Source organism: Canis lupus, chromosome 26 (assembly GCF_003254725.2).
Source record: "Canis lupus dingo isolate Sandy chromosome 26, ASM325472v2, whole genome shotgun sequence".
In the NCBI taxonomy this organism is placed as follows: domain Eukaryota; kingdom Metazoa; phylum Chordata; class Mammalia; order Carnivora; family Canidae; genus Canis; species Canis lupus.
This window is the reverse complement of record NC_064268.1, coordinates 14,081,107-14,106,229: the sequence shown is the minus strand read 5'-3', so window position 1 is coordinate 14,106,229 and position 25,123 is coordinate 14,081,107. Positions and strand designations below refer to the sequence as shown.

Genomic DNA, 25,123 nt, shown 5'->3' with positions numbered 1-25,123 from the left:
GCGCGCGCGCGGCGGGCCCAGGTACGCGGACAAGATGGCGGCGGCAGCGGTCGACAGCGCGATGGAGGTGGTGCCGGCGCTGGCGGAGGAGGCCGCGCCCGAGGCGGCGGGCCTCAGCTGTCTGGTCAACCTGCCCGGCGAGGTGCTGGAGTACATCCTGTGCAGCGGCTCGCTGACGGCCGCCGACATCGGCCGCGTGTCCAGCACCTGCCGGCGGCTGCGCGAGCTGTGCCAGAGTAGCGGGAAGGTGTGGAAGGAGCAGTTCCGGGTGAGGTGAGCCCGCCGCCCGCGCCCCCGCGCCCGCGCCCGCGCCCCCGCCCCCGCCCCCCCGGGCCCGGCCGCGGCCCGCCCGCGCCCCCGCCTCGCCGCCCGCGCCGACCCCCTCGGCGGGCCGCAGACAAAGGCCTCCAGGCCGCCGGCCCCGGGCCCGGGGCTCCCCGCCGGCCCCCGCCGCCCCCCGCCGCCGCCCGGATTGCGCGGCCCGGGCCCGCCGTGCACCCACCGCGACGCCGCGGGGACCGCCGCCCCGCCGCCCTGCGCGCTCCTTTGTGCCCGGCTCCGGGCCAGCGCGCCGACACGGATCCCGCGCCGCCGGGTCCTCGCCCGCAGCCGGGGAGGCGGACGCAGCATCCCGGCCGCGGGCCCGCAGCACGGACCTCGGGGTGGGACCCGGGTAAATCCGGCTCCCGCACACTTGCCGGATGACCTTGGGGGGGGGGGCACTTCCCTTTCTTTGGAGCCTCGTTCATCGACTTTACGCGGGGATCGCCAGACCCGTGTTTCACTGCGGTCATTACACGGATGATGCGTGAGGAGCGTTGACACAGGGCCCGGCTCTCGGGAGGCGCGATCGGTCGTCACTGTTATTGTGGCTGCAGCTGCCCCCATTTCCTAGACGGGCAGTGGAGACTCCGCATTCCTCGGCCTGCTTCCCCCAAGGTCATGCCGCGAGCCGCGTGCTGGGTCCCCCGCCGGGGCCCCTGCTGCCCCTGCTTCTCGAGGCCGCCTTCAGTGTCTCCGTGAAGCTGAGAGGGTGTTTCTCTCCTTGTAGGTGGCCTTCCCTTATGAAACACTACAGCCCCACCGACTACGTCAATTGGCTGGAGGAGTATAAAGTTCGGCAAAAAGCTGGGTTAGAAGCCCGGAAGATTGTAGCCTCATTCTCAAAGAGGTTCTTTTCAGAGCACGTAAGGATCTGTTGATGTAGCCCCCGCCCCGCCCGCCCCCCTCTTTTGCCTGGTAGCCGCGTGTGTGTGTGTGTGTGTGTGTGTGTGTGTGTGTGTCCGGGCCCGTAGGCATTAGCTCATCCAGCTCCTTCTGATAGCCCTTTTTCAGTTCTCTCCCAATCCCTGACTCACTTAGATGGCCGCAAGAGTCATTGTGTCCTCCTCTCCAGCAACACGAAGCCATTTGTCCCTGCCAGCTTTACTTTTTCTAAAGCCAGAGAGAGAGAGAATGGGGGTGGAGAGGGAGGGAGGGACCCACAGCACAATGTAGAGGGGATCCGGATCAGCATTATGTCTCTTCTCAGGAGGTTAAACATCTTTTTTACAGCCTCCGCTTCAGCTAAGGGATCACCAGGGATGGAACACTACAGATTTCACCCAGTTGTTTTCCCAGAAGGGTTGACGAAACTCATTCGGTTTTTTTTCTTCTCTCTGGCTTTGCAGGTTCTAAACCAGTAGTGAATAGCATTATTTCTTAAGATAACAGAACTAGAAGCTATCTGTTGTAAATAAGAATTCTTACTCCCTCTGTTAAATTATCTAGTATTCTTTAACCCTGATAAGTTTTTGTGGTTCTTAAAAATATTGCTGAAACGCCCGGGTTTTTGTTGTTGCTTTTGTTTTCCCCACAAAGTATCTCAGGAGTTTCTGTATTAGGCCATGAGTCTTAACTTTTTGTAATTCTGGGAAGTAGTTCACACTAATATTTTAAATTTATTTCTGATTGAGGGTCTAGAAGTAGAGCCGGTCTGATTTATTTATTTATTGGGTTTGAGGTTTGTTTTGTTTTGAGTAAACTGTATGCCCAGTGTGGGGCTTGGACTCAGGACCCTGAGATCAAGAGTCACATGCTCTACTGAGTGAGCCAGCCAGGCGCCCCTGATTTATTTTACTATCCTTTTTTTTTTTTTTTTTTTTTTTTTACTATCCTGGTTTACTGAAGATTACTTCCTCTTTTCTTTCTCTATTTTTTAGGATTTTATTTTTTAAGTAATCTCTGCACTCAATATGGGGCTTGAACTTAACAACCCTGAGATCAAGAATTGCATGTTGTCCTGACTGAACTAGCAGGGCACCCAGATTAATTTCCTGTTTTCTAATTTTAATTAATGTTATTTCATGGATTCACACATGAGAAACATTTTCAAGGCTTTTCAAGTTTTGAAAGGAAAATCTGAACTTTGGACAAATTTGAACTTATTCTCCTGTAGAAAATAAAGCTAGATATCCTCCAGTGTAATTCATTTCTTTTTTTTTTTATTTTATTTCTTTATTAGAGAGCAGGAGCTAGAGTCAGAGCAAGTGGAGGGTGTCGGGAGGGGATGGCAAGCCAGCTGGGCACTGAGCGCAGAGCCAGAAGCAGAACTTGATCTCAGGACCTGCGCCGAAATCAAGAGTTGGACACTTAACTGCTTGGGCCCCCCAGGAGCCCCCAGTGTAATTTCTATAAATAAGCGTTGGTTGATATTAGGATGGACAGAATTTATGTTCTATTCTAGGTAAGCCATGCCCTGGCCAAAAGCATTCATATCAGATTTTAAACCTGTACAGATGTGTTTGCACACACATGTATTTGGATGCTAGATGTATTTGATGCCCTTGTTCATGGGCTACTAGTTTGCAACCTCTACTTCTAGTCCAGCTGGTTTTGTGTGCATTTTTAACAGCCTGTGTGTTTGTCTAATAATGATGAATGGTTGTCTTTTTTCCTTAGCTCCCTCTTTCCCTGTACTACTGCCTAATTAGAAATATGTCAAGGACTTTGAACATAGCAGGAATATACTTAAGATTGATCTGTGGGTGGATGATTACTTTGGCTCAGGATCCTTATATTCCTGTGTTCTCTGCATGCATACAGGTTGACATGAAATTTCCTGCGTACTTTCAAAACAAAGTGGGAGAAGTAATAGAATTTTAAAGCTCATTGGTACCACCGCCTCCATTTATAGAGGAGAAAATAGGCCCAGTGGGTTAAGTGAGTTGCCCAAAGTACTAGACTTCTCTTTCTGGCCCTCTACTCCTACTTGAGTACAACATAAATTGCTTGAAATCATTGTTGTAAATTATGATATTTTGTATTTCTAATCCTGTTTCAGAGCTATTTTCCTTTACATTAGAACGCTGGAGTATTCACTTTCAGGAATTCCAGACTGTGAAAATATCACTAATTTACAACTGACAGTAAGATCGGAACAAATTATTGTTATTCCACATGTTACTTTCCACCCATGGTAGGTGGTGCAGGATAGTGTGGGACAGCTGTTACCACTTTCACGCACATGAGCATCTCTGTTTGCAACTCAGATTTGTGTGTGAGAGTGACAGACTATTGCCTGTTATTGAGGCCTGTTTCTATATGTCTTCTTCATAGGTCCCTTGTAACGGTTTTAGTGACATTGAGAATCTTGAGGGACCAGAGATATTTTTTGAGGATGAATTGGTGTGTATCCTAAATATGGAAGGAAGGTAAGTCATAGTTTTAGCAGGGATTGGTTTTTTGTTCATTCCTATAATAATGCCCAGAATTAACTGCCGTAATTTGTATGTGGCCCAACCCTGGGATATGTTTTCCAAATATTTCATGTCTTGCCTTAGTTATAGTTTTGAAAAATTCTGTTGTGTAAATAATGTAAATACACTGAGACAATTGACACTTAAACCTTGCAGAAATCCTTTTGGAAAGAAAAGAGAATTAGTATTTATTCCTACTACTGGTCAAATACTATGCTTGGCACTTGTATCTATTATATCATTTAGTAATATAAACCACTTTCTACCTGTCATCACTGAATTTGTCTGTTATGGATTGAATTTTTTTTTTAATTTCTTAGGCATGTCTTAATTTACTGAATGATTTTTTTTTTAACAATTTCTCAATTTTTTTTTTCAATTTCTCAATTTTGTTAAGAAATAATCTTAACTTTGGCCATGAAGGTTATAGGTATCTTGTTGAACCTTTCTTTTATCTCTCCTGATCAAGAAGAATCCATTATCTCTTGTTTGTTGCTTAAAATTTTTTATGCTCATATTTCCTGCTGTGAAGGCTAGTTTTCGGTTTACCTAAAAGATGGCTTGGCTTCCAGTTTAGCATACCTATGAAGATTTTCTGCTCTAAAAGTTTTGGAAACTATTAATGATGGAAGATAAGAATGCTAGCTTAGCAACTTTCTTAAGAGAGATCATTGTGGAATATCTCAAAAACAAGGTGTAGGGTTTTTCTTGTTTTTAAAGGGGTTTAAGAGAGAGAAATATCTATCAGTGGAACAACTGTAGGGGAAAGGTAAGATGTGCCACTATTCTAGGCCTTGGATGAGTTCAAATGCGGAGGTCATTTTTCCGTTTCTATTTTGGTTTATCTATAAATGAATTGAAGTATGATCTAATAGTCAGTATTGTGCAGCCTTAAAAATAAAAGCTGACCTGTCTTTTTTACGTATATGTGTGTATACTTTCAAATACATAAACGTAGTGTCATGTATACTAAGTTTATTGGTTGTTTTAGTTTTGATTTGATGTTGAGTGCAGACTTTGTTTCCTCTTGTTTATGCTGTTTCTCCCTTCCTCCATACTCCCTCCGTTTGCATTGGCTTTCCCTGCTTTACCCCTGTAATTAATGGTGACAGTTTAGCCTGTGTTCTTCCATGCTGATATATATCCATACATGTGGTCATGGAGGGAGATCGTTTATTTCACAGAATTGTGATCATAAAATAGGTGCTTTTCTGTGTCTTTTTTTTTTTCGTTCACCATTACCTTTGGAAATTGAATTAATGATAAAAAGTCAAGTTCATTTTGTTAATGGCTATATACTGTCTTACAGTATATATTATAGTTAACTATAATTTATTGATGAGCAACCACTTTCTTCTCCATCTTGTGTTATTGTAGAGGATGATGTTTTTTTGTAGTTTCATTTCTAAGTAATAGGTTCCTAGGAATGAATGTCCGAGGTCAGACTATTGAATGTTATTGAAAAACATAAAAGATAGCGTGTCCTTGAGTGGGGAGACTTACCATCACAAAAATGTCAGTTCTTCTAAAATTAACACATAACCCTAGTACCATTCCAATTAGAATCCAAAAAAATTTTGGGACAGGAGGGTTTTTTGTGTCTTTTAATTGGATGATACTGTCATAAAATATGTCAAGAAGAATTAATTCACTAGAACTAGAAAAAAACAATTTTTAAGTAATCACACTGTAAAACTTGAATCATTAGATAGTAGGACATAGATGAAGCTAACAATATTTGAAACAATGTAATGCTTAAATGAAAGTTGAGAGCTACATCAGTGGCAAAGAATAATTCAGAAACAAGATACTATATTTAAATTCAGAAGGAAAAGATGGCATATTTAATGATTGTTATTGGAAATAACTGAATATTCATCTGGAAGAAAGTAAAACTTGCATCATATACAAAAATTAAGTTCCAAAAGATTAAATAACCCAGATATTAAAATTATCACAATGAAAATCCCTCAATAAAATAGCAGACTGTGTCCAATCTAGAGAGACCTACTTAACTAATAATAGAAAAGCAATGCAAGAATACAGACAGAGGGTTTTGTGATGAAAAATAAACTTCCTTATGACCAAAGAAACTAAAGAATGTCAACAGAATGTTTAAAATTTCTTTTTTTTTTTAATTTTTTTAAATTTCTAAGAAGAAATTGAAAAAGATACAGAGGAGGACATTCACAGAAGAGCAAAGTGAAGGGGCTTAGAATCCTGTATATATCTTTAAATTCATTCTGCAAAGAAATGTTAAATAACAACAAAATACTGATTTTTTTTAATGTAGCAAATTGGCAAACATGACTAAATATGCACAGCCAGTTAAAAAGTACACTATTACAGTCTTTTTAGAAGTGAAGGTCATAGATATGTCACTTCTGGGCCTGACATGTATTTTGAGCCTAAAACAGTGTTATTTTTAAATGACAGGGAATACTCTCACATTTGAAAATATTTTGGGATGCCAGTGTTCTTGAAGGACTCTGTTCATATTCATTCCTAGGAAATGCTTATTGGGCAAATATGGAAATCATAGGAAGGAAGGATAGTTTTCTGTAAATGCTGAAGCACCAATCTCTGGATATGTGAAAACATCTTGTATTTATGGTGTTCTGTGTGATCTTTAAAGAGAGTACATTTGCAATAAAGATTTGAAACAATAGGGAACCCTGGGTGGCACAGCGGTTTGGCGCCTGCCTTTGGCCCAGAGCGCGATCCTGGAGACCCGGGATCGAATCCCATGTCGGGCTCCCGGTGCATGGAGCCTGCTTCTCCCTCTGCCTATGTCTCTGCCTCTCTCTCTCTCTGTGTGACTATCGTAAATAAATAAAAATTAAAAAAAAAAATTTAAAAAAGATTTGAAACAATAAACAGTTAATAAAGTTCAGTATTGTATTCAAAGTACAATAAAGTTCATGTTGAAAATGACATATGGTCTACTTGAGAAAATGACCCAAGGTGACCCTCACTGAGACATGTTTCAGTAAACCTACTGGATTTTAAAGACAGAAAAGTCTTTTGGGCATCCAAACAAAAAAGATGAAGTCATTTATAAGGTTAAGAAAATCAGAATACCATCAGACTTTTCAACAGTTGCTCTGTGTCAGAGGAAAAAAGAGTAACATATTTAAGATGCTCAAGGATCAGAAATGTCAGCCAAGGATTTTTATATCCAGCCAAACTGACTTCCAAGTGTAAAGGCTGCAGACAAACTTACCAACTTGCAAGGACTTGGGGACTTTTGAGCCCTTCATGAGAAATGTGCTAGAAAATGAGCTTCAAACAACCAGAACAACCAGAGACAATGACACAAGGACTAGCGGTGAGCATTAAATATGTATTTACTTGTAGAATTAAGTCCAAGTGACAGTTAAAAGGGTAGAAAGTATTGTATGTAATGGCCATAAGCCTTTTCAGTATAGATCTAGTACGGTTGCTTAAATGAGTAGAGAATAGGGGAGAATATAACCAAAATATTTAGTGGTTCTCAGTACTCATCAAGCTGATGAAAATACTGGTCTTGTTATTCTGTGGCTGGGCTTTGTGTGTGTTTATGAGAGAAAGAGAGAGATGTGGAATAAAGCAAACAAGTACCTAGGTGATACTCTAATTCATCTCTGGTATCCTGGAGAAGGGAGGTATTCCTGGAAGAAGAAAAGATTGGAGATATAAAATAGAAGATGGTAAAAACTATACAGTTGTGAATTTGATTTAGAAGTGTCAGTATGAATTCCTGAAATACATTTAAAAATATGTAGGTGTGTGTGTGTGTGTGTACGTAGATACACTAGACTTACTATTTTTGTCCATTTAAAAGGTCTAGAAACAATAACCAACCTACTAGAAAATGATGATCCCTAATACCCAGATGGTAGTCTTGATATACCATTTCCCATCAAAAGAAGCCATGTTTTGGGGAAAGGACTGATTCTAGGTCTGATATAGGAATTGTAAAAATATAAGGGTGGAGCATCTTGGAAGTCTGGAACCAGATATCAAGAGAAGTACCAATACTTCATGTTGTAAGCGATACTTCATGTTCTAAGTGTTCAGGGACCAATGTGGAGAGGCTTTTTTCCATTGGCCAGAGATGTGATTTGAACAGAAGTGTGGTTAGTAAACTGAGATGGGTTGTAACACCCCAACTGTGTTTAGCTCTGGTAGTTCATAATAATACTCAGGGACAACTAATTGTTCACCTATGGAGGATAATAAGAATCTAAATTATTATTATTTTGAAAAACAATAAAAGGAAAGATAGGAGCATTTATCCTGCTGTTCCTGGATATTGTGCCATTGGGGGAATCCAATAGTAGATGAGGGGAAATTATTCATTATAGAAATGCTCTAGCTATTAACTGAAGAAAGGATGTGGAATTAGAGGATCACCACTTTGCGACCTCTAATGAATTAATGGACCTGGGCTTTGAGGAGAAGTGGCTGCTAACATCACCAAAAGGGACAACTAAGGCATGATTGCCTCCTGATGGAAGGACTTCACTACCACCTGTGAAGTAGTCTTGCCAAATAAATGGAATCTAAATCTGACCAAGCATCTACATCCAATTTACAGGAAATTCAGAAGACAGAAGAGCATGTGAACCCATACCTTGTGGATGCAGTCAACAAATTCCAGACTGTGGGAAACTGCAGGTCACACAACCAGGTTTCTTCAACAAAGTGCAAGGGAAAGAAAAGATGGAGGGGGATCCTGTGGATAAAAAGACTTGAATGACCTCAAAACGGGCTAGTGTAGAGTGCTCAGGGATGTACATTTGGTGAGGCAGAGATGAGCATGGAGGTATGGGTTGTGATGGCTGTAGATGGGAAGAGAGGGCCCCAGAGGGCTCCTGGGGCATCTGCGAAGTCATTTCTTGGCCTGAGTGGTGGATACAAGCATGTTTGCCTTATAATCCTGCATTAAGCTTAATTCATTAGGTTGCTGATTTGTTTCATAAAATTTTCTAGACTGACATACTTTACAACTCAAAGATTGAAAGGCTGATAGAACCTAGCCCTGCTGATTCTCATTTACTGAGAATGACAGTCCTTTATTTCCCCGAAGTCACAGATAAACTAATCACTGTCTCCCTCCTGTTTCCCATGATCCATGTGTACATTTGGAATATCTGGTGAAGCATTTCATTCACTCAGCAAGCATTTATTTGAGCATCTACTATGTGCCAGGTCCTATCCTGGGCACTGAGGATACACCAGTGAACAACACAGAGAGCCTTGTCTTCATGGGGCTTCCATTCTAGTGGGGGAGATAGTCACTAACCAAGTAAAGATGGTTTATTACATAAGAAGATGGGAATTCCCATAAACAAATACTGATCAGAGAAGAGTATATGGGGTGAGGAGAGAAGGCCTTACTAAAAGTGACGTTTGAATGAAAACCTGAAAGGAGACGAGGGCACAGATTGCACATCTCTAGGGATGGAATGTTCCAGTCAAGGAGCAGAGAGTGCTGAGGCCCAAGGTGAGCACCATCAGGTGTGATGAAGGAACAGCAGGGAAGCCAGGGTGGCCAGAGCCTAGTGGGGGCAGGGAGTAGCAGGAATTGTGGTCAGAGGGCTGAGGGGCCCAGAGTTTAAAGAACCTCTTAGGTCATCCTTAGGACTTCAGCTTTTACTTTGAGCAAGGTGGAAAACCCCTGGAAAATTTGGGGCAGAGGATTTTTGTGCTGTGACTCAACCACGTTAACTGAAGCACCCTGGCTACGGTGTGGAGGAGAGACTATAGAAGCTTCCAGCGTTGGAAGCTGGAAGCTCATTTAGTATGCTGTTATAATATAGACAAAAGATGGTGGCAGCTTAAATGAGTTAGTGAGAAGTGTTCACATGTCCAGTGGACTCTGAAGATAGAACGAGTAGCACTGGTGGACGGAGTGAGTGTGGCCTCTGAGAGCAAGCCAGCAAGGAGGCAAGAACGCCAAGGCTTTCGGCCTGATGGCAGTGGCAGAGTTGCCTTTCCCTGAGGGGGATGACTGGGAGGGGAAGCCCTCCTAAGGAATTCACCAGATAGCCAAGTTGGAGTGTGGAGTAGCAGTTGGATATACAGGTTTGGAGTTTAGAGGAGCAATGAGTACTGGAAAATAAATTGAGGGCTGTCAGTGGAGAGAATATTTGAAATCATGAGACGGGATGAGATCACCATGGCAGTGAGCGTAGAAGGAGAAAAGCAGGAGGCCAAGGCCTGAGTTTCCTAAAGCAGGTGCCCACGGGCCAGCAAAGGATTCCAGACACTTCACCTCTGGTTTCTGAGCTTCAGCCAGCTACCCCAGCTCTTCAGTTTTCTCTTGGATTTCTTTTTAGTAAATCTGAAGCCAAACAGGTCAGTGTTTCTTGGATTTCAGCACGAATGACTTACTGTTACTTATAAATGCAAAGTCTTGAATTGTGCTGTCTGCTTCTGGGATAAAAAGTACTATGTGGACGCGAACGACTTACATTTTTCTTGTTAAGTAGGCTCTTTGCATCCTAGGAGTAGCTCAAAGTAAAAAATAAGGTAGTCAAAGGCTTTAGTATCTTAATGCTCATTGATGTGTTTGTTTGTTTTCCAGAAAAGCTTTGACCTGGAAATACTATGCTAAAAAAATTCTTTACTACCTACGCCAACAGAAAATTTTAAATAACCTTAAGGCATTTCTTCAGCAGCCTGATGACTATGAATCGTATCTTGAAGGTGAGACTCTACAAGTGATCTTTCGACAGGCAGCTAAGTTGTTCCTCAGAGGAGGGAGATCATCCCTGAAGGTGGAACAGTGGAAAAGTGGGTTTCTGATCATTTAGGCAGGCAAAACTGTTAAACTTTAGAGCTAAGATTTTGCCAGAATGTTTGGCTGTCAGCTGAAGAGATAGTGTTTTGGAAGGATGCACCATTGGTTCAAAGCACAAGGTTAGTAAGTTAGCTAATGAGGTTGAATTCTCTTTTTCCAAGCTTTGAAGCGTCATTTCCAAGTCAAATAAATTTGTCCAGTTTTGTCTCCGTGTGACCTTCAGCAAATCCCTTTACCTCTCCTGGTCGGAGTTTAATGAGGCCGAGGTGTTCTTGCATGTTAGTAAGTTGGCTTGTTCATAATGAGAAGTGAGAAAGAAGTCGAGTGGACAGAAATGAGGGGAATAACTTTGTTCCTGCTAAGTCAGACAAAAACAAATGTGACTTCATTTTTTTAAACGAATTTAAATTCCTAGCATATTACATAAGCACTGCCATAAATTGTGGTTGTGAAGTACGGCTATGACCATTCCTTCATTTTCATTCCCTGGCCCCTCTGACTTACCAGTTCATCAGTTTTCTTCCTTTCCAGTGTTTGCATGTCCCCATTCTGTTTCTGTGGTCAGGCAGGTTGTCACCCCTACTTCCGGCAGCCACTTTCGAAGTGGCACTTCAATCTCAGCCTCAGGGCTGCTGACACCTAGCATCAGTTCAGCCTGAAACTTGGCCTTTTCACCACTCTGGCCAACTAATGTCCTGGGTTTTTTTGTTTTTTTTTGTTTTTTGTTTTTTAATTAACCTGCTGTTCAGTGCCTTGCATAATCTGGACTTTCCCTGAACCCCAGACCTTTCCCCATTACTCTCTAAAACACCCTCTTTGCTCCAGCCAGGTCATTATCTTCCCTCCTGGCTTCATATCTTCAATAGTGGTATCCCCGTTTTCTTAGAATTCCCTCTTAAATCTTACTTGGCCATGAAAGTTCGGTTCAAATTTAACTTCCATTGGGTTTTTGCTGACTACTGCAACACTTGCAGGTTTTAACTCACCTCAGAAGGCATACATGCAATAGCATTGACTAGTAAACCACTGTATAGTGTCCCGTTTCAGGTGTGTGCATTTTGTTCTCCAGCTGGTCATTAACATTTCTTGTGTCCCTTGTCCCTACATTATTATGATCACTGTGTTCTCCACAGTGTCTGGTGTAGACTCTTCTTGAGTGTGTAAAAGTGTCCTCATCCAAAAAGAAGTGAAAACTCTGTTTCAGTTGATCAAAATCAAACAGCCTCACCACCCTGGTGGGATATTCTATGGGTACTGGAGTGGAGAGTCAGCCTATCTTCTGTTCAATAATTTGACAGGCTTCGTTTTCTGTAGTTTATTTATGAAGACAATCATTTCTTTTTCACATTCCAAATATTAAGTAATAATATGGTTTTCAATAACTCCTGCAAATCAGTGTTGTGGGCACTGGGTAGCCATTGGAAGTTTTTAAGTAGTTGAGCAAGTGGAAGTCAGCTCTAGGGTTTTGATCCTTGGTGACTGACAAGAATAATCTAATAGCATTAACAAAGTCTAGGAATCAGAGCATTAGGATGGAATGCACTTTGGGGAAGTCCTTCAGCCAACAAATGAGGAAACTCCATCCCAGGAAAGCGTAGGAGCCATTCCCTAGCTAGGGGTAAAACTGAGGCTGGGGTCTAGTCTAAATCCCTTGATGCCTGCTTCCAACTCCTTGCAGTGTGAGTAGGGAGTCAAGATCCTGACCTCTTGAATTTAAAATGACTCAAAAAAAAAAAAAAAAAAAGTCATATACAGCTTCCCAAGTGAAAATGTCTTCTAACCAAATGACCAAGTTAGCCCTTTGGCATTTGGTTAGAAAACGGCCTAAGACAGTAAAGAGCTGAGCAGGAGTTTTCCAGAGACCCTGTCTCCAATGTACCTTGTACACGTCTTTGCTGCTGGTTCCCTGAGTGTCACTGTTTCTCTAATTCAAAAGTACAATTATCTCCAGAGTTCACTTACTTGTTAACCCTTGATGGGTATAATTTGTAGAAATCTCTCATTGAGGGCGTTCAGTCTTTTTTTTTTTTTTTTTTTTTTTTTAAGTAAAGGAACTGTCTTAGCCATTATGTTTTCAGTTATTGGAAAGATGTCCTTTATGGCATTTATTTCTCTTTGTAATAGAATAGGGAACATGCTGGTTTTTTTGAGTCCATGACCTTTGAGATAGGGTTTGGTTTATTTAAAAAAAAAAAAAAAAAAAGTTTGTAAACTTGTTTGTGATTAGAGTGTTGCTCTTCTCTGTGTAATAGCAGCAATATCTGCCATCCACGAATGAATTTTATCTGGTAGGATGGTACAAAGAACTTTAGCCCCAGATGCCCGGGCTAAGTGACAAACTGATAAGAAAAGAGTAAAAATAGGAACTTTTTCAATAATTCCTATTCATTTCCAGGTGCTGTATACATTGACCAGTACTGCAATCCTCTTTCTGACATCAGCCTCAAAGATATCCAGGCCCAGATTGACAGCATCGTGGAGCTTGTTTGCAAAACCCTTCGGGGCATAAACAGTCGACACCCCAGCTTGGCCTTCAAGGCAGGTGTGGAATTGCTTTGGATCCAGCTGTACTTGCAAAAGAAAACCTAGTAGCGCGATTGGCTAATTTGAGAAATTCTATAGGGTGTTTCTATTATGTCACCAGAAAAGCAGTTAATGACACAACCACATGTTCACCTGGAAATGTGAAAGACTTTAAATTAATTATTTGTTTCTGCTGGGTCTTGTTGGGGCACTGCCAATGTCTGTGTGTTAAGGGTTTTTGGGATACATTGGTCACAACTTTGGGAGTGCTTGTGTCCTCAGAGTAGATCTCTGTGTTTCAGGTGAATCTTCCATGATAATGGAAATAGAGCTCCAGAGCCAGGTGCTGGATGCCATGAACTATGTCCTTTATGACCAACTGAAGTTTAAGGGGAACCGGATGGATTACTATAATGCCCTAAACTTATACATGCACCAGGTAAATGTGGGTATATTAAAACATAATAATATGTATTTTTAAAGCTCATTTCTGAAAAATTGTATAGTTTTTGAGAGCAAATACATTGTCTTTTCATCTCTCAGTGCCCAGCGATACTCATTTCTGTCTTTACTATAAAGATACTGCTATGGAATTGTGAAAACCATTGAGATAGTTTCCTGTATAGAAGTAGGTGTTTCTCTGACTTGGTTTGGTCAGTTTGTATCTTATGAACACTAACTGTGAAACTAATCAGGTCTTTTTTCTGCACTGGCCTGTAGAAGGGTTGGAGGACACTTGGCTAGCCATATCATTGATACTTAGTTTTTTTGTACCTCCTCCTTGGCACCCTTTTCACATTTATTCTGTTGACCTGTTTGCTACCTTAATTTTTTGCTGTCATATTTTACATACTTTCCTTGAAATGGCCTTTAATTCTTTTTGGAAGAACAGCCTAAATCGCAGGTCTGCAAACTTTCTGTAAAGGGCCACACGTTTTGGCTCTGCAGGCCATTTGCTGTGTATCCTCACTGCTCAGGTTACAAAAACAAACAAATGTGGCAGTGTTCCAATGAAACCTATATGGACGTGGAAATTTGAATTTCACGTGATTTTTATGTGTCACGAAATAGTATTCTTTTGACTTTTTTTTTTTTTTTTTTTACTATTTTTTTAAAGGCTAAAAAATGTAAAAACTCTTCTCACGCAGGCTGTACAAAAGCAGGTAGTGGACTAGATACGTCCCACCGACTGCAGTCTGCAGACCCCTGATCAAATAAATCAGATGCTCATCCACTTAAACCACAAAAACCTAGCATCATTCCTCATGCACAGTGGGTGCCCTGTAAGAACTTACATTGAAAGAATGAGAAAATAATAGTTCCTATTCGTGAAGCTAAAGGATTTTTTTTTTCTCCTTTAGGTTTTGATTCGCAGAACAGGAATCCCAATCAGCATGTCCCTGCTCTACCTGACAATTGCCCGGCAGTTGGGGGTCCCACTGGAACCTGTCAACTTCCCCAGTCACTTCTTGTTAAGATGGTGCCAAGGTGCAGAAGGGTGAGCCACCTATGCCACGTTGTGACTGGTCCTCACGATTCACTCCTACAGTGCTGAGAGGAAGAGCAGTAGCCAACAGAGGTTCACCAGAGCGCTGGTGGTGGGGCAACTGTGGTGTTCCTTGGCCATCTGTGTCAGCATTCTGGTTCTGGGAGAAGGGCACTCGGGATCTTTCTGTATTGTTTCTTAAAACTGCATGTGAATTTACAGTTATCTCAAAGTAAGTGTAAATAAAGAGGACTAGCAGTTCAGGGTTTTAGGTTAGATCTTAAAGCCCCTTATTTCAAAGCAGATCAGATCAAAGAGGTTTTTGTCTTGTTCTGTTTTACGGAAACTGCTTTTTTTTTTTAAGTTTTTATTTAAATTCCAGTTAGTTAACATACAGTGTAATACTAGTTTCAGGTGACTTAGCACTTCAGTAGTACACCTAGTGCTCATCACAAGGGCACCCCTTAATCTTCATCAGCTATTTCAACCATCCCCCACCCACCTCCCCTCGGGTAACCATCAGCTTTGTAATTAAGAGTCTCTTTCTTGGTTTGCCTCTCCTTTTTCCCCATTTTGCTCTTCTGTTTTGTTAAATGCCACATGAGTGAAGTCATGTGGTAGTTATCTTTCTCTGATTTATGTCCCTTAGCATTATATGCTCTAGATCCATCCATATTGTTGCAGATGGCAAGATTTCATTCTTTTTTATGGCTGAGTAATATTCCATTGTATATAAGTATACCACTTCTTTCTCTTTTTATCTGTTGATGGACACTTGGGCTGTTTCCATAGTTTGGCTATGGTAGAAAATGCTGCTATAAACATCAGGATGCATGTATCCCTTTGAATGAATTGGTATTTTTGTCCTAATTTTGTAGTAAGACAATTGCTGGGTTAGGGTTACGGTTAGGGCTTTTTTTTTTTTTTTTTTTAAGATTTTATTTATTTATTCATGAGACACATAGAGAGAGGGGCACAGACGCAGACAGAGGGAGAAACAAGCTCCACGCAGGGAGCCTGATGTGGGACTCGATCCTGGGTCTCCAGGATCATACCCTGGGCTGCAGGTGGCACCAAACCGCTGAGCCACCTGGGCTGCCCTATAGATTAGTTCTATTTTTAATTTTTTGAGGAACCTCCATACTGTTTCCCACAGTGACTGCACCAGTTTGCATCCCCACCAACAGTACAAGAGGGTTCCCCTTTCTCCACATCCTTACCAACACCTGTTGTTTCCTTTGTTACTGAGTTTAGCCATTGTGATGGGTGTGAGATGATAGCTCCTTGTAGGTTTTATTTGCGTTTCCTTGTAGGTTTCTTTTGCAATGGTGAGTGATAGTGAGCATTCTGTCACGTGTCTGTTGGCCATCTGGATGTCTGCTTTGGGAAAATGTCATTTCTTGTCTTCTGCCCATGTTTTAACTGAATCATTTGTTTTTTTGGGTGTTGAGTTTTATACATTCATTTTTTTAAGATTTTATTTTTTAATTATGTATTTATTTGAGAGAGTGATTGAGAGAGAGAAAATGAGTGGTGAGAGGGAGAAGCAAACTCCCCACTGAGCCGGGAGCCTGACATGGGGCTTGATCCCAGGACCCCAGGATTATGACCTGAGCTGAAGGCAGATGCTTAACTGACTGAGCCACCCAGGCGCCCTTATTTTTTTAAGTAACCTCTCTGTACCCAGTACTTGGCTCAGACTCACAACCCCAAGATTAAGAGTCACACACTTCACTGACTGAGCTAGTGAGGCACCAAAATAAATTTTTTATAAGTTTTGGATCTTAACCCTGTATCAGATCTGTCATTTGCAGATATCTTCCATTCTGTAGGTTGCCTATTTTATTTTATTTTATTTATTTTTTATTTTTTTTATTCATGAGAGAGAGGCAGAGACCTAGGCAGAGGGAGAAGCAGGTTCTATTCAGGGAGCTGGATGTGGGACTTGGATCCCAGGTCTTCAAGATCAGGCCCCTGGCAGAAGGCAGCGCTAAACCGCTGAGCCAGCCGGGCTGCCCCTGTAGGTTGCCTTTTGGTTTTGGTTGTTTTCCTTTGCTGTGCAGAAGCTTATTTTGATGAAATCCTAATAGTGTATTTTTGCTTTTGTCTCCCTTGCCTCCGGATGCATATCTAAAAATAAGTTGCTACGGCTGATGTCAAAGAGGTTACTGCCTGTATTCTCTAGGATTTTAATGGCTTCATGTCTCACCTTTAGGTTTTTAATCCATTTTGAATTTATTTATTTATTTATTTATTTATTTATTTATTTATTTATTTATTTTTAAGATTTTATTTATTTATTCATAGAGACACAGAGAGAGAGAGGCAGAGACACAGGCAGAGGGGGAAGCAGGCTCCATGCAGAGAGCCCGACATGGGACTTGATCCAGGGTCTCCAGGATCACGCCCTGGGCTGCAGGCGGCGCTAAACTGCTGCGCCACCGGGGCTGCCCTTGAATTTATTTTTGTATATGGTGTAAGAAAGTGGTCTGGTTTGATACTGTTGCATGTTGCTGTCCAGTTTTCCCAGCACCATTTGTTGAAGAGATTTTTTTCCCCACTGAATATTCTTTCCTGCTTTGTCAAAGTTTAATTGATCTTATAATTGTGGGTTTATTTCTGGGTTTTCTCTTCTGTTCCATTGTTCTGTGTGTCTATATTTGTGCCAGTGCCATACTGTTTTGATCACTACAGCTTTGTAATATACTTGAAGTCCAGAATTGTGATGTCTCCAGCTTTGCTTTTCTTTTTCAAGGTTGCTTTGGCTATTCGAGATCTTTTGTGGCTCCATACAAATTTTAATATTGTTGCAGCTCTGAGAAAAATGCTGTTGGTATTTTGGTAGGGATTGCATTAAATATGTAGATTGCTTTGGGTAGTATAGGCATTTTAACAATATTTGTTCTTCCAATCCATGAGCATGGAATGTCAATGTCTTCCATTTTTTTGTTCTCTTCGGTTTCTTCAATGTTTCATAGTTTTCAGAGTACAGGTTTTTCACTTCTTTGGTTAGGTTTATTCCTAAGTATTTCACTGGTTTTGGTATAATTATAAATGGGATTGATTCCTTATTTTCTCTTTCTGCTGCTTCATTATTGGTGTATAGAAACGCAACAGAATTCTGTAGGTAGGTTTTCTATTCTGTGACTTTAGTGAATGTATGTATCAGCTGTTGCAGTTTTTTTTGGTGGAATCCTTTGGGTTTTCTACATAGTATATCATGTCATCTGCAAACAGTAAAAGTTTGACTTTGCCAGTTTTTTGTTTTGTTTTGTTTAAGATTATTTATTTATTCATGAGAGAGACACAGAGAGAGGCAGAGACATAGGCAAGGGAGAAGCAGGCTCCATGCAGGAAGCTTGATGTGGGACTCAATCCTGGGACTCTGGGATCACACCTTGAGCCAAAGGCAGACGCTCAACCGCTGAGCCACCCAGGCATCCCGTCTGTGCCAGTTTGGATGCTTTTTATTTCTTTTGGTTGTCTGATTGCTGTAGCTAGGACTTCTAGTACTATGTTAAATAACAGGTGAGAGTGGACATCCTTGTCTCATTCCTGACCATAGAGGAAAAGCTCTCAGGTTTTCCCCAGTGAGTATGATATTAGTTGTGGGTTTTCCGTATATGGCCTTTATATTATGTTAAGGTATGTTTCCATTAAACCTGCTTCGTTGGTGTTTTTATCATGAGTGGATGTTGTACTTTGTCAAATGCTTTTCTGCCTCTATTGAGATGATCATATGGTTCTTTTATTAATGTGGTGTGTCAGAGTGATTGATTTGCAAATATTAAACCACGCTTGCAACCCAGGAATAAATCCCACTTGATTGTGGTGAATGATTCTTTTAATATTATTGTTGGATTCCGTTTGCTAGTATTTTATTTTTTATTTTTATTTTTTAAAGATTTTACTTATTTATTCACGAGAGACACACACACACAGAGAGAGGCAGAGACACAGGCAGAGGGAGAAGCAGGCTCCATGCAGGAAACCTGATTTGGGACCCGATCCTGGGACTCCAGGATCACGCCCTGGGCCAAAGGCAGGCGCTAAACCACTGAGCCTCCCAGGGATCCCCAGTTTGCTAGTATTTTATTGAGAATTTTTGCATCCATGTTCATCAGGGATATTGGCCGTAGTTCTGTTGTTTTTTTAAGATTTTACTGACTTATTTTTCCTGTTTCTTAAGGTAGGCCTGTATTGTTATATTACTTCTCTCTAGGACTACTTTTGCTGCAGCCCAGAGGTTTGAGACAGTTGTGTTTTCATTTTCATTTATTTCCATGTATTTTTTAATTTCTTTTTGATTTCCTGGCTGATCCATTCATTGTTTGGTAATATGTTATTTAGCCTCCATGTATTTGTGGTCTTTCCAAATTTTTTCTCATGGTTGACTTCAAGTTTCAAGAGTGTTGTGGTCAGAAGAGATGCATGGTATGATCTCCGTCTTTTTTGTATTTGTTGAGGCCTGATTTATGACCCAGTATGTGATGTGTTCTGGAGAATGTCCCATGTGCACTTGAAAAGAATGCATGTTCTGTTGTTTTAGGATGAAATGTTCTGAGTATATCTATAAAGTTCATCTAGATACAAGAGTTCTTAAAGAAAATCTTACTTTGTAGTCTTCCATAAAATCTCTCCCTCTCCCCCTCCTCACCAGAGAGAAGAGGAGGAAGGGAGAGTGGGGAAAAGGGCAGAGTAGTCACATTCTTCACTCATGTGCAAAGCAAATTTCTTATCAGCCGGAACTTAGCTTTTCTGAAAGATATAGTTCATCAAATAGGCAGAACTATCTTCTTATTAAATGTGCCATTTAGAGGAAAAAGAAACAACATTATTTAATTATATCTGTTATTTGAATGACTATGATACCCTCTAGTGAGTGGAATAATAGAAAGTACCTGAGCTTTTAAGTCCAGCAGGGTTCAGCTGTCAGCTTCCTCTGAGTCTGTTTTTTACTCTGGAAAAATGGGGCACATGGTTTTCAAGTGGTTTGGAGGATTGAGATGACCCAGTGCTTTACACACCTAGTAGAATTTGTGAAGCATACTTAGAAGAAAGGTATAGCTTGCTTTCTTTCTTTCTTTCTTTCTTTCTTTCTTTCTTTCTTTCTTTCTTTCTTTCTTTCTTTCAGAGAGAATAGATGTGCTAGTGGGGGGGGGGAGGGCAGAAGGAGAGGGAGAGAGAGAATCTCAAGCCAGCCCTGTGCTGCCAGTCACAGGGTTCTGTCTTAGGACCTGAGATCATCACCTGAGCTAAAATCAAGAGTCAGGTGCTCAACCAGCTGACCCATCTAGGTACCCCACTCACTTCTGTATTTCTACCCCTAGATTAATGGGGCACCTCGGTGGCTCAGTGGTTGAGCGTCTGCCTTCAGCTCAGGTCCTGATCCCAGGGTCCTAGGATCGAGTCCCACATCTGGCTCCCCATAGGGATCCTGTGCCTCCCTCTGCCTACATCTCTGCCTCTCTCTCTGTGTCTCATGAATAAAAAATCTTTAAAAAGAAAGAAAGAAAACACATATAGTTGGAACCTCCTGGGTATTCTTCCTCATTCCCTTCTTCCTCTCTCTGTAGAGATACCCATCAGTTATCTGAAAGTTTTTTTTTTTTTAAAGATTTATTTATTCATTTAGAGAGAGCGAAGAGAGAGGCAGAGACACAGGCAGAGGGAGAAGCAGGCTCCCTGTAGGAAGCCCGATATGGGACTCGATCCTGGGTCTCCAGGATCACACCCCGGGCTGCAGGCGATTCTAAACCGCTGCGCCACCGGGGCTGCCCTATCTGAAAGTTTTTGTTATTTGCATGCACATTATTATAATTCATCACGTATACTTCCTTAAATGGTATGTATGGGCTTCCCTTCTTTTTACATAGTTGTTTCTAAAAATATATTGCATAGCTTCCTTTTTGGATAGCAGACACCCATTTTCCATTATTGCAAATGGGAAATATGCTTTTTCAGCCCATTCTGTCTCCCTAAATAACCCAACCAATTTCTCCAAATATCTCAAAAATATTCTTAAATGCCCATGTAATAATTCCTCAAGGATCTCTGCGTGATATAAAACATTTAAAAATCCAGTTACCATATTATTTGCCATAGTAACCTATTGCTGGGTACTGTTGTGCGTGGTAACTGTCATTTTTCCTTTTTAGGCTACAGCAAATGTACATTAACAGTGCAAATGAGCAGTGGAGTAATTTGTTAGCACCCCGGGCACCTGGCAGAAATAAACACAGCCCCGGGCTGGGTCCTTGGGAAAAGAGGGGAAGCTGCTGAGAATAGTGGAGGGTGATCTGCCTGAAGCAAAAGCAGGCTGCAGGCTCTCCAAGTCCTCACTTCTACCCATGTTCCCCGTGCCTTTGGTCTCTGATCTGCCCCTGCACCAAGACCATATTGTCTTTCTTACTGTAACTTTACCATTAACTAGTACCTGCTAGTCAGACCCCCATTGAGTTCTTCAAAATTCCCTTGGCTGTTCTTAGCCTTTTGTTCTATAGATTTAGAATCCATTTACTAGGTTCCTTCAAAAGCCCATATGGACATCGATTGGCACCAGAGCTTACTTGGGATTGGATTCATACACGAATGTGAGCAACATCAGTGTTTCACTGAGTCTGCCTGTGAATATGATGCCTCCCTACACATTTGAGTTATCTTTAATGTCCCTATAAAGACTTTATTTATTTATTTATTTACTTGTAGAGAGAGGGAGGAGGAGGGGAGAGGATCTTAAGCAGGCTCCACACTCAGCACAGAGCCCGATGCGGGGCTTGATCTCACGACACTGAGACCATGACCTGAGCCGATATCAGTTAGACACTCAAATGATTGAGTCACCCAGGTTCCCTTTTAAAAAGATTTTATTGTTTTCTTCATGAAGTTCATTGCTTTCCTGATAGATTTATTCATTAAGAACTTTACATTTTTGTTGCTATTGTAAATGGTAATTTTAAAATTACATTTACTAAGTATTGATGGTTTATAGGGATATGATTGATATTTAGGTTTAGATTTGATAATGAGTCCCTTTGCTGAATAAATTATTAGAGCTCATTGTCAACTCTTGGGTTTTCTCTGCAGAGCATCATATTGCCTATGAATCATGACAGTTTTGTTTCTTTTCTTTCTAGCCCTTGTCTGTTTGTGTTTCTTGTACTTACTCTGCTAACTAGGTCTTCTTGCACAAAATTGAGTAGAAACAGTGATAGCAGGTAGCCTTGTCTTGGGTAGGACTGTAGGTAGAATGCTTTAAAATTTGATCATCAAGCATGATGTTTGGGGTATTGCCTTCCGCTGGGATTATCAGTGCCTTCTAAATTTCTAGTTTGCTTAAGCTTTATTAAAAAGTAGGCATTAAAAAGAATAATTTAAAAAAAATTAAAAGTAGGCATTAGACTTTTTTTTCCCCCAAAATCTCCCCTCTATGTCTGTTGATATAATCATATTATTTTCTCTTTTAGCTGGAATAGATTTTTTAACATTCAGTTCTTTTATTTTTGAGGTACATGTATCTTAATCATTAATCTTCATGTATTTTTAAAAATACATTGCTGTTATTTGATTTGCTCATGTTTTATTTAGGATTTTTGCTTATAAATTTGTATACGTGTGGTTCTTCTAGACTCATAAAAAGAGTTGAAGAGTATCCCTTGTTTCTGGAACATTCCATCTGTCTTGCCACAGGAAGGATATTAATAGGACTCTAGGAAGAAATCTGACTGGGCTTTATAAAGCAGCCCAAGAGAAAATCTCTTACATGGTTTGCAGTAGGCATAAGATCAAAGTGGAACAGGTGCTCAAGAAAAAAAAAAAAAAAACCAAGTATCCCTGAAACAAAGACCCACCTAAATCCCTCAGGAGTCCTCAGAATATGTTCTTCAAACCGGTGAGGACTTGCTTTGTGTGCCTCCTCCCACTCAGCACGGAACACCACCATATACGAGAGCACGGTTCACGGGAGGGGTGGCGTGGTCAGGTGCAGGAATTCTTCCTGGTGTGGCGCAGGTTCCCAGGCTGAGCCCTGAGTGACCACCTGAGCATGTCCGCAGAGTTGGGAGCAGAGCACTTATGGGGCAGGGCTCCGTAACTGTCTCAGCCTCAGGGGCACTGGGCCTACAGACATTGTGCCAGTCTGTGGAGTCCAGAGAGGGCTTCAAGGCCTGTCAGTATTGCTCTCAGCCAAACTTCTGATTGAGCATTTTGTAGACCAGTTCAATAAATTCTAGTTTGTTCTCTTTTCAACTTGGTTTAATCTGGCTTAATCTCCCCCCAAAGCTGTATTTGATGGCACACATTGGTGCTGTTCCCTAAACACCCATCTTCTGCAGTCTTAACACAGCAGGGCACGTATAAAGGGTCACATTTTGAACTTTAGACAAGGCCTTAATATTGTAAGTAGAAATATTGCTGGTTTTAATATTCAAGTCTCTAATTTGAGCTACTTATTGGTACGGGGGTATGGGCAGTTAGATATTGGCTTGTTCAGCACTGATCCAGGAATCGGCTAACTACATGTGCCGTTTGCATAGGGCAAGCCTGGACATCTTTGACTACATCTACATAGATGCCTTCGGGAAGGGAAAGCAGCTGACTGTGAAGGAGTGTGAATACTTGATCGGTCAGCACGTGACAGCTGCACTATATGGAGTGGTCAATGTCAAGAAGGTGTTGCAGCGAATGGTGGGAAACCTTTTAAGCCTAGGAAAGCGGTAAGGTTTTCTTGGTTTTCCAGCACTTGTGCAGAGTGCATGTCTTTGGAGGTGCAGATGGCCTTACAGAGGATATGGTTTGATGAATCTCTCTGCTTGGGCTGCTGTGGCATGCAGTTGGGATATCTACAGCTGTCGACCCACCACTGAAAGAAACTCATGCTGTCCCGGTTTAAGCTGTTTTAAGTGACTTTTCTTTGGCACCTTTGCAGTGCAATGGCACAAGCTGTCCATAAATTGAAAGCATTCTTTAGTAACAAGAATGCTTTAGATGGGTAAAGTTTATTTGGGGGGGGGCAGGGTATTCTCATGTCCCAAGTGCTTTGTCATCTCTTGATTGATACATTTCTATCACTTAGATAAGAAAACAAAAGTATGAAACTATTTTGCTTCTGATTCAAAGGAAATTTGTCTTACAGGGAAAATAGAAGGTCATACGTTGTAGTCATTGCTTTCTGCCTTATGGTAGAATTCTTTATTTCTTTTTTTTTTTTTTTTTTAAGATTTTATGTATTTATTCATGAGAGACACACACACACAGAGAGAGGCAGAGACACAGGCAGAGGGAGAAGCAGGCTCCATGCAGGGAGCCTGACGTGGGACTCGATCCCGGGTCTCCAGGGTCACGGCCCGGACTAAAGGCAGTGCTAAACCACTGAGCCACTGGGGCTGCCCTCTTTATTTCTTTTTACTTTTTATTTTATTTATTTTATTTTATTTTATTTTTAAAAAAATTTTTTTTTATTTATTTATGATAGTCACAGAGAGAGAGAGAGGCAGAGACACAGGCAGAGGGAGAAGCAGGCTCCATGCACCGGGAGCCCGACGTGGGACTCGATCCCGGGTCTCCAGGATCGCGCCCTGGGCCAAAGGCAGGCGCCAAACCACTGCGCCACCCAGGGATCCCTATTTCTTTTTAAATAGACTTTGTTTTTTAGACCAATCTGAGAGTCATGACAAAATGGAGGAGAAAGTACAGAGAGTTCTTCTGTACCCCCCCCACCCTTCCCTCCCTCTACAGGCTCCCCCACTATCACCGCCCCCTATCAGAGTGGGACGTTAGTTCTGGTCGATGAATCTCCACAAACTCGTCCTTAACAAAATCCATGGTTTACAATCAGCTTCATTCTTGCTGATGTGCATTCTGTAGGTTTGGGTAAACTTGTAACGATGTGTGTCCTACGATGTGTGTCTGTAACCACTGCAGTGTCCTACAGAACAGTTTTCCTTTCCTAAAAGTTGTCAGTGCCCCACCTAGTCAGAATTTATTTTTAATTATAACCGTGTTATTGAGGGACTCTATAATGGAAGTGCCTATGATTTTAATTTAATGCCTACCACCAAAGTGAGTTGCAAAAGTTCTATTTCTTCTGGGATTTGTTATTATTAAGATCATTATAACTGCTTGCTTAACAGAGAGGAAGTACCAGGATCAGAAAAGGTGTGGCATTTGTGTCCATTACTTTTAAAACCTGAACCTTGGAAAAGAGGGTCTCCCACTCAGGGGCAAGCTGAGTAAGACAATGATTTATTTCCCCTGCTAGGGAAGGTATCGACCAATCCTACCAGCTCCTGAGAGACTCGTTGGATCTGTATCTGGCAATGTATCCAGACCAGGTGCAACTCCTCCTCCTTCAAGCCAGGCTCTACTTCCACCTGGGAATCTGGCCAGAGAAGGTAATTATTTTACTTTGCTGCTTTGCTCTTACCTTAGAGAGGGAAATCCTAGCTTGAAAGGCGGCCCTTGGAAGTTTATCCTTTTATCAGCCTGGAGAATAAATAAATTTATTCACTCTCGCATCTTGATCTTCAGCCATCAATTAAATGTTTTTTTGTTTCCTTTATTCCAAAAAAATTGGTTATACTGTCAGGAGTT

General features: G+C 41.5%; 1 protein-coding gene across 3 annotated transcripts in view; it reads left to right on the top strand.

Annotated features, from left to right (window-relative positions):
* FBXO21 (F-box protein 21) overlaps window positions 1–25,123 on the top strand; it is a 46,751-nt gene continuing 21,628 nt past the window's right edge. For 2 of the 3 annotated variants that reach the window (XM_025474103.3, XM_025474102.3), the window contains exons 1-9: window positions 1–273; window positions 1,052–1,187; window positions 3,598–3,692; window positions 10,309–10,430; window positions 12,920–13,066; window positions 13,350–13,486; window positions 14,409–14,545; window positions 23,068–23,247; window positions 24,792–24,924. In XM_025474103.3, coding sequence (XP_025329888.1) covers window positions 35–273; window positions 1,052–1,187; window positions 3,598–3,692; window positions 10,309–10,430; window positions 12,920–13,066; window positions 13,350–13,486; window positions 14,409–14,545; window positions 23,068–23,247; window positions 24,792–24,924 — 1,326 coding nt within the window. In that variant the 5' untranslated portion in view covers window positions 1–34. Of the gene's footprint in view, window positions 274–758; window positions 940–1,051; window positions 1,188–3,597; window positions 3,693–10,308; window positions 10,431–12,919; window positions 13,067–13,349; window positions 13,487–14,408; window positions 14,546–23,067; window positions 23,248–24,791; window positions 24,925–25,123 lie in introns of those variants that run through there. The other variant, XM_025474105.3, reaches the window with a different exon arrangement.